Raw genomic sequence first — 8,842 nt, 5'->3', positions numbered from 1 at the left:
GAGAGGAGGGCAGGGCCAGACATGGGGGGACTAAATGATGGACAGTTGGCAGGATTTGGGCCACGCAGCCAGTGGCTATGGTGGAGCAGCTAGACACCCTGGGGTGGAGGAGAGGGCGATGCCATTGTGTCTGTGAGGCTCGGGCTGGCTGGGGCCTCTGTGGGTTAGGTGGGTGCTGTGTAAGTCTGGGGGGACACAGGGCTTGGGGGGGTGGGCTCAGTATGTTTCCCAAACTGTCCAGGGAAGCATACTCTATGCAGCTAGACAGGCAGGTGGCATGCAGCGCTTGCTCCCAGTGTTAAAATAAATGTGGGAGAGAAGAAAATCTCACCTATTTATTTCATTTTATTTTTTAAGATAAGCAATTTCGGTTGGAGCCAGCCAAATGGACTGGCTTCTACGTCCTGGCCACCCTTGCACTGAGAAATGCCTTGTTGGGAAGTTGGGGAACCAGGGATAAGACGGGGGACAGCGGATGGGTAAGAAGGGAAAAGATGAAGATGGCCAGGCTTTGAGGAGCAAGGGAGGGAAGGTGGCACGTGGCATGGCGGGTATTTCCCCAACTCTGTCCTCTCTTGTCCCTTTGGGGCAGGCTAGGCCCCTGGCAGCTGACGCACCCCAGAAAACGGGTCCTTTCTTTCCGCTGCCTCCCTGGGTGGCTTTGCCGGGAGACACAGCTCCCTCTTTTAAGACGGGCCCCATGGAAGGTGTTTTCCTTCTGGCCACAGGACAGACAGGTACTGGATGTTTCTGGTACTGGGTTTTTCTCTGCCGGGCAGGTTTCGTGGGTGTGTTATTTACACGGCGGGGGGACGGCTGAGCGGCTCCCTACTGAGGGAGAAGATGATGGTGCCCCCTCAGACCAGGCTCCCTTTCCCTGCCGGGCACAGGGGGCAGGGGTAGGGCGGGCAGGGGCCCTGTGATATGGCTGGAGTCGGTTGCAGGGCGGGTGACCCGTGGCAGGCTTCCGTGGTGGGCGGCGATGGCGTCGGGCCGCAGACGGCGGGCGGGGCAGAGGTGTTCTCTGGGCTCAGCTGTTGTCCCTGGCGTCGGAGGAGGCACTTCCGAACAAGATGTCGCTATCCTGGGACACACCGCTGAGCTGGGACTTGGTCTTGATGAGGAACTGGGTCCGGCGGAACATCAGCCTCTCCTGCTCCTGCTTGAGCTCCAGGTAGGAGCGGGAGAAGGTGTGGAAGATGGAGGTGACGGGGAAGGCCATGAGCAGGATGCCGCTGAGGATGCTGCTGAGCGCCACCACCTGGCCGGGCGTGCTCCTGGGTACCATGTCGCCGTAGCCCACCGTGGTCATGGTGATGACGGCCCACCAGTAGCAGGCGGGGATGCTGGTGAACTCGGGGCTGTCGGCCATCTCGTTCTCGATGACGTAGAGGAGCGGGGCGAAGAGGGCGATGGCCACGCACAGGAAGAGCAGCAGCAGCCCAAACTCGCGGGTGCAGCGGCGGGCCGTGAGCCCCAGCGTCTGCAGCCCCAGCGAGTGGCGTGCCAGGCGCATCACGTAGAGGATGCGCAGGGCCCGCAGCACGCGCAGCGCCAGCCCCACCTTGTCCAGGTAGCTGTTCCCCGCGCCCGGCTTGCGGCGGCCCGAGGCCGCGCCGTCCACCAGCAGCGTGATGTAGTAGGGCAGGATGGCCACCAGGTCGATGAGGGTCAGCGGGCTCCGCAGGAACGCGAACTTGCTGGGCGCCTGGATGAAGCGCAGGAGGAATTCCAGGGAGAACCAGCCCACGCACACCGACTCCACGATGAACACATTGTGGCACATCTCTGAGCACTGGCCCTGGGGAAGAGGGACAAGTCCCCTCAGGGAGGGGCTACCAAGAGTGGGGACCCGGGCCTGGCCTGCCTGCTCCCCATCTTACCAGGCCCTGGGCTCAGCTTTGTCACTCCCTGACCCCAGTGTGAACAGGGTTTGTTTCTGTCTTTCTGTCTGTCTCTCTTGCCAGTCCTGGGGCTTGAACTCAGGGCCTGGGCACTGTCTCTGAGCTTCTTTTGCTCAAGGTTAGTACTCTACCACTTGAGCCACAGCACCACTTCTGGCTTTTTCTGTGTATGTGGCACTGAGGAATGGAACCCAGGGTTTCATGCATACTAGGCAAGCACTCTACCGCTAAGCCACATTCCCAGCCCCTGAACGGGGTCTTCTGTAGGCCTCATTTTTCTCCAGTCTGACCTCAGGCCCCTCCCCCCCAGCTGCTGCTCTGGCTCCTAGCACCGCCTGGTGCTGGACCCCGATCACGTCCAGAACGGCCCCTGGCTGCTCCTGCCTGCGGTTCCTCTCCTGAGCTGCTGAACATCGTTCCTCTAGTGGTGGGGACGTGGGAGCCCGCCCGCCCCGGCCTCTGTTTCTCCCGTCTTCCCCTCCACTGCTCTTCATGGAACCCGAGAACTCGCCCAGCCCTCTGTCCTCAGCATGCCTCTGCCCTGGGACTTGGCGCCTCCCGTCAGATCCTCTGCCCTCAGTCCCCACTCTGCTCCTGCCTTCCCTCCTCCAGCTCTTTGCTGGAGCAGCAGCTTCTCAGACGGACCTGTGAACTCCCTGCTTGCACGAATCCCATTTGTTTGCACTCCATTCCCTTCTCCTGCAGTGTCAGCTCCTCTCTGCGCAGGCCTTAGGAGAGTCCCCTCTCTGGGAGATTACAACCCTCAGGGCAGAGCTGCATTACTCAGAAAAGCCCCACCCACCTCAGTGCCCCAGAGGCCCCGCCCCTGGCAGGTTGTCTCAGGGATGCATTTAGAGGGGTACGCAAAGCTGTCATGGGCCAGGCGGGCAATGCCGCTGGGGAGGGGAGGTGTGTGTGGGGGGGGATACAGAGGATGCTGATCTCTGCCCCCAGGGATTCAAGCCAGGCTGCTTTGGGGAGCTTCCCAGAGACCTTGGGAACCTGCAGTTTTATGGGGAAGCCCTTGCTGAGCATCTTTCATTAACTAGCCGGGAGTTGATTTAAATGCTGACTGCACAGATGGAAGAAAAGCTGCTCTGGCCCCTGGACACAGAGGCCCTGGCCTGCAGGGGAACTGGGGGCCTGACTGTCCTCCATCGCCTGGACCCCATCTTCCCAGAGGACAGAAAGGACAGAGACGAAGGTTCCAGCCAGGTAACTCATGGCTCTCGGAACAGCTAGTTTCTCAAAGTCAGGCTGTCTGGTCTCGTTCTAGGAATATGCTAACGGCTGGCGATGTGAGCCATTTGGCTGGGCCTGTGAGGTCTCAGACCTCTGGGGCAGGAAGCCCCTCCAGGAAGCCTCCGGCACCCCTCTGAGGAGCCCCACGAAGCCTCTGGGCGCCCCTCTGAGGAGCCCCGATGCCCACGCTCTCACACACAGCCTCCTGGTCCTGCGAGGGTGCTGCTCCTCACCCCACCCCAGAAAGACTTGAAGCCCGATCTTGTCTGCTCACCTGTCTCCCCTACAGAGCCTGCATGCAGCAGGTGCCCAAATGTGCACACGCAGGAGCAAGTAGAAGAGTGAACCCTCCCGTCCCTCCCCCAAAATGAACCTGAAGAGCACATCACCAAGTCAGTATAAAAAACGCCCACCGCGACACTTTCCTAGCATGGGAGGCCTCCCATCCACACCATGGTCCCCAAACCAACCCCCATCAGCCCCCCTTAAAAACAACAAGTCGGGCACTGGTGGCTCACGCCTGTCATCCTAGCTACTCAGGAGGCTGAGATCTGAGGATCACAGTTCGAAGCCAACCCAGGCAAGGAAGTCTGAGATTTTTTTTTTTTTGGGTCTGGTCATGGGGCCTGAACTCTGGGCCTGGGCGCTGTCCCTCAGTTCTTCAGCTCAAGGCTAGCGCTCTACCACTTGAGCCACAGCGCCACTTCCAGCTTTTTTCTTTTTGCTTATGTGGTGCTGAGGAATCGAACCCAGGGCCTCAGGCATGCAAGGCAAGCGCTCTACCACTGAGCCAGCTTCCCAATCCAGTCTGTGAGATTCTTATCTCTATTAAACTACCAAAAAACCCAGAAGAGGAGCTGTGGCTCAAGTAGCAGAGTGTTAGCCTTGGGCAAAATAAACTCAGGGACAGTGCCCAGGACCTGAGTTCACGGCCCAGGACTGGCACCAAGAAAACAAAAGAAAACAAAACCCAAAAAGCAAAAACAAAACAATCAACATGAAAATCCCCCAAACAATAAGCAGTATCAGAAGCTGAACACTATTTTCCTGATAAAATTAGAGCGTCGGAAGCTGAAAAGAATCTGTACGAAGTCCAGGGACTCCTCTGGTCTACATGGTGAGCTCGCTCCGTGTCCTTCTGTCCCCCTCCACTTTCTCCCTGGCCGGTTGTGTAAGCCCTGTGCACGCTCAACCCCTTCACATAGACTCGAGTATCCACAGCACTGTCACAGGCCCAGGGCAGATGAAGAAACTGAGGCACAGACAGGTAGAGCTTTGCCCCAGCCTCCCGCTGGTGGGAGCTGAGGAGGGGGGAGGGGGAGAGGCACGGAGGCCGCTGGGCTCCTCCTTCCTTCCCTAGCATGGCCCCCGGCCCCCTCCGCTTATCAAACATTAATTTTGTTGGCTGAGTGCTGTTTAATACCTTTGTAAAAAATTCAGTGGATAAAAAGTGCCAGCCATCCTCCGTGGCTATCCACGCCCATGGGGAGGGAGTTTGTGGTTGCTCTTCCAGCCAATGTCTCGCCATGCAGCCCGGGCTGGCCTTGCAGGCTCAGTCCCCGGCCTCCACACCCCTGGTGCGAGGCCAGGCCCCGCCCATGGTGAGCACTTAAGAATGCCAAGCCACCGTGCGCATGCCAAAAGAACTTAGCACCTTCAGGGCATGCACTCGGATGGCGGTACTCAATAAATGCTGGATGGCTTTGAACGTGTGTTGGGTTCACTCTATTATTTCTCAAATGCCTACTGCCCTGAATTTGTACCTGAGATCTCATTTTTTGGGGAAACTTCCTCCCAGAACCCCATGCAAAGGGGGTAGGGAAGAGTTACAACTCAAAGTCCAAAGTCTGGGGACTCATCTACCAGGAGGGTGTAATGGGGCATCCCTACCTCCTGTGGAATCGACTTCCACCAAAGGCTTTGGTGCGGGGTGTTGGCGGGGGCTACCCTCTCCTGAGAGGCTGCGGTGCATCTTCCTATGGGAGCCACAGGCAGTTGTGTGGCCGGGGGGGGGGGCGGGGAGTGGGGGAATCTCCCCATCCCCAGGCCCAAGAATAGAGATTAGAGACACCGGGCCTGCTCGCTCTGCCACAGCGTGTGCATTTGCCAAGAGGGCAAGAGGATGACACACCACAGGGGTGCTGGAGGATTTGAGGAGAAAAGATGAGGGCGGAGCTGCAGGCAGCCCCTGGACAGCCTGGGCCTGCTGGGGCCCGAGGCAGCTTTTCAGGCCTGGGGTGAAGCCTTCCACAGATCTTATCCTCAGCACCACACACACCTCCTCACTTCTGGATGAGAGTCCCGTTCAAAACCCAGACGATGGCCTGGTGCTGGTGGCTCATGCCTGTCATCCTAGCTGTGCAGGAGACTGAGATGTGAGGCTCGAGGTTTGAGGCCAGCCCGGGTAGGAAAGCCCAGGAGACTACTTACCTCCAATGAATCAGCAATAAAGCTGGACTGGAGACTGTGGCTCCAGTGGAAAAGATGAGAGAGTCAGGCCTTGAGTTCAAGACCCAGCACCAGCACAAACAGACCAAAGGAGGTGGCCAACACACACTCTTAACACACTGACCCCATGGTTCAGCCAGTGTGCAGTCAGGGAAGACCTCCCGGAGGAGGTGACACCGAGGATGGACGGCTGGCGTGCAGACTGCCCTGTTGCCGGCGCCCAGGGACCCTTCCCTCACCCAGAGCCGGCGCCCTACCTGCTCCTCCTCCTCCCGCAGGCTGGGCAAGGTGCTGACGGACAGGTTGATGGCGGTGACCGTGACAAAGAGCACGGACAGGCAGGCGAACACCTTGCCGGGCAGCCCCGAGTGCGGCCTCTCCACCATGTCGCGCAGGGTCTGCATGCAGCGGCCCAGGCGGCCCTGGCTCCCCGCGGGGCCCGGGCTGTCCCGGCCGTCGCTGTCCAGCGGCTCCTCGTCGTCCTCCTCCTCCTCCCGTTCCACCATCTCGGCGAACTCCTCGATCTTCTGCAGGTAGCGGCGCTTGCAGCAGCCGTCCAAGTGGTCCTCGGCGATGCCCCAGTAAAGCAGTTCTTCCTGGAAGGACAGGGCGCACATCTCCCTGAGCAGCCGCAGCTTGCCCGCCCGCAGGAAGGTGAGGATGGTGCCGAACGCCCCGGGGTTGCGGTCGAAGAAGAACTCGTTGCAGGTGACGTCGTAGTCGTCACACACGCTGAGGATGTCGTCGAAGTTGGTGCAGGCCTTGAGCTGGCCCAGACGCGTCAGCGGGAACTCGTCCAGCGTGGTCCAGGGCAGCGAGTACTTGATGCCGCCCACGTTGATGATGATCTGCCGGCGCCGGTCCCCGGGCGGGGGTCCGTCCTGCGGCCGCAGCCGCTGCGCGCGCCGGTAGAAGGCGCCCTTGATGGCCTGGCGCGGCGGGAAGAAGGCCGGGTGGAAGGTGGCGTCCGAGGTGCAGCTCAGGGCGCTGTAGTCGTAGTCAGAGTTGTCTCCCGGTAACAGGGTCATTTTGGGGCTTCACATCCCTGGAGGGCCTGGGGCGGGGGTAAGGGGGAGAGAAGGGCAAGAGAGACCCCGTGTGACCCCAAGTCTCAGCCAGGCTCTTCCTTTCCACTATCTAAGCCACTCTGAAGTCGGGAATCAAAGTGTGTGTGTGTGTGTGATACTAGGGCTTGAATCATGCTCTACCACTTAAGCCACAACTCAACTTACAGCTTTTTGATGGCGATAGAGTCTCATGGACTTTCCTGCCCAAGCTGGCTTCAAACTGTCATCCTCAGATCTCAGCCCCACAGTGCTATCCCTGAGCTTTTTTTGGCTCAAGGCTAATGCTCTACCACTTGAGTCACACCCCCACTCGTGGCTTTTGGCTGGTTTCCTAAGAGAGAAGAGTCTCACAGACTTCTCTGCCCGAGCTGGCTTTGAACCATGATCCTCCGATCTCAACCTCCTGAGGGACTAGGATTGATTACAGGCGTGAGTCACCAGACCCTGTTAGGGATTAAATTCTTGCTGTCCCAACCTGCAGACCTGGCCCATCCCCCCACCCCCAAGGCTCTGCCCACATCCCTCCTCTGCCAAGCCCTCCCTGATCCCTCCCCCACCAATGCAGCCCCCAAAGCCTAAGCCACTCACTCCCACCTTGTTCCGACCCATTGCAGGGCTGGCGCTGGGGTGCATTTACGTGGACACTGTCTCCCCTAGAGCGCCCCCCTCCCCGGAGGCCAGGCCAGGCCACTCACTCTTTCACCTGTCCCCAGACTCAGGGATGAACGGGTGAGTGAATGGCCAGTTCCTCGGCTTCCAACGCCTGGCTCGGTACTCATCTTCAAGGGACCCTTTGGACTGGCTCCAGAAATGGGAGACAGACACCAAGTACCAGAGGCAGGAGGCAGTGGACAGAGACGCGCCCTGTGAACACAGGTCTGCACACGCGCCAGCCGGGGCTGCCTCGTGACTCACAGTGGTGGGGGCCCAGCTGCACTCCTGCCTCCTGGAAGCCTTTGGCACTTCCAGCTAACTCCGCTGCCCTTCCCTCGACCACGGGCGCGTGGCTCTGGCCCTGCAGAAGGCTGCTGCCTGGGGACGCGCAGGTCCTCCCTCACCCCCGAGTCCCTGCGCACAGACAGGCTTGCCCACCGGGTAGGTCTCCTGCCAAGGAGCACCAGATGACAGGCACTTCTGGGAAACTGAGGCCAAACTGCCAGCTTGCACAGACTCCTCCCTGTCAGCCCTCAAAGCCAAGGGTTTGCGCTGCTAAGGAGAGACTGTTTATTCAGTACCAGCTCACAAGCTGAGCTCGGTTCAGGAATATTTTACTTGGCTTAAAGAAGTTTCTGCAAATTGAGAAATTTCATGTAAAAAAAATCCATATTCTTGGCTTCTCTTGAAAAAAAAATCCGAATATCTGACAACACTAGGTCCAAATTCCAACTGCGAAATGGCTGTCCCCTGCAGCACCCCACTCCTCCCAGACGCCCACTCTACTCACGAGCGCTTCTTTCCCTGGCCCGCGGGCATTTGAGCCAGGCCTCCGGGTGACCCAGCAGAGCACTGGGGAATCAGCCATCTCGGGGACGGTGGTAAGCTTCAACGACTTTGGATTTTATAATCACCAGCCCGTCCCCCTGCCCGACCCCCAGCCGAGGCGAGCAGGGCAGTTCCAAGTGGCGATCGCTGTCCACTACACCCCCACCCTCTGCAGGGGTGAAGCGGCCTGACAAGAGCCAGGCTGTGGGACCCCCTGAAGGGGGCCCCCAGCAGGAATCACATCACAGAAGTCTGTCAGCTCTCCACTCATGGTTGAAGAGAGCTAGCATTTCCCAGAGCGGGCTTTGGACCACGGGGGCGCACCCGTGTTTGGGATACACACCGTTCCTGGCCTCCCCAGGCAAAGCCTGCCAGGCGCCTGGAGCGTGGGAATCAACCCTCTGGGGTGCATCACACCCAGCCACGTCCCCTTCCAGCTTTATTCTTGCCACCAAAGACAAGAGCAAAATGACAGATTAGCAAGAATGACACAGAAGCCGCCCCAGCCCCAGGGCTGCGCTGAGATCCCACCACCTCCGCTCTCCAGGGGTCGCCTTCCCACAGTCCCGCTGCTCTCCCCTCCCCAAGCCTTCGCTCCTTTCCCCCCACATCCCTCCCAAGGCCTCTGCTGTCTCCCCACCCCCACGGCCTCCCCACGGCCAGACAGCTCTTCCCAGCAGGCTGCTTTGCACAGGGGAC

At 59.4% G+C, this 8,842-nt stretch overlaps 1 protein-coding gene across 1 annotated transcript; it reads right to left on the bottom strand.

Annotated features, from left to right (window-relative positions):
- Nucleotides 1-327: 327 nt before the first annotated feature.
- Nucleotides 328-6,712, bottom strand: Kcng1 (potassium channel, voltage gated modifier subfamily G, member 1). The gene is made up of 2 exons (XM_013024319.1): nucleotides 5,852-6,712; nucleotides 328-1,801 (listed from the first exon to the last, which is right to left on the bottom strand). The coding sequence occupies exons 1-2, from the start codon at nucleotides 6,620-6,622 to the stop codon at nucleotides 1,031-1,033; spliced, it is 1,542 nt and encodes a 513-aa protein (XP_012879773.1). The 5' UTR covers nucleotides 6,623-6,712; the 3' UTR covers nucleotides 328-1,030.
- Between the last annotated feature and the right edge of the window lie 2,130 nt (nucleotides 6,713-8,842).

The sequence above is a fragment of the Dipodomys ordii genome, unplaced genomic scaffold, assembly GCF_000151885.1.
Source record: "Dipodomys ordii isolate 6190 unplaced genomic scaffold, Dord_2.0 Scaffold75, whole genome shotgun sequence".
Classification (NCBI taxonomy): Eukaryota; Metazoa; Chordata; class Mammalia; order Rodentia; family Heteromyidae; genus Dipodomys; species Dipodomys ordii.
This window is presented reverse-complemented; position numbering and strand designations above follow the sequence as displayed.

Excerpts from the sequence above, each read along its gene's own strand:
- Kcng1 (XM_013024319.1), bottom strand. The coding sequence starts at position 6,622 with ATGACCCTGTTACCGGGAGACAACTCTGACTACGACTACAGCGCCCTG. Across the intron at positions 1,802-5,851 it reads TGCGGGAGGAGGAGGAGCAG|GGCCAGTGCTCAGAGATGTG; the intron begins GTAGGGCGCCGG and ends CCTCTTCCCCAG.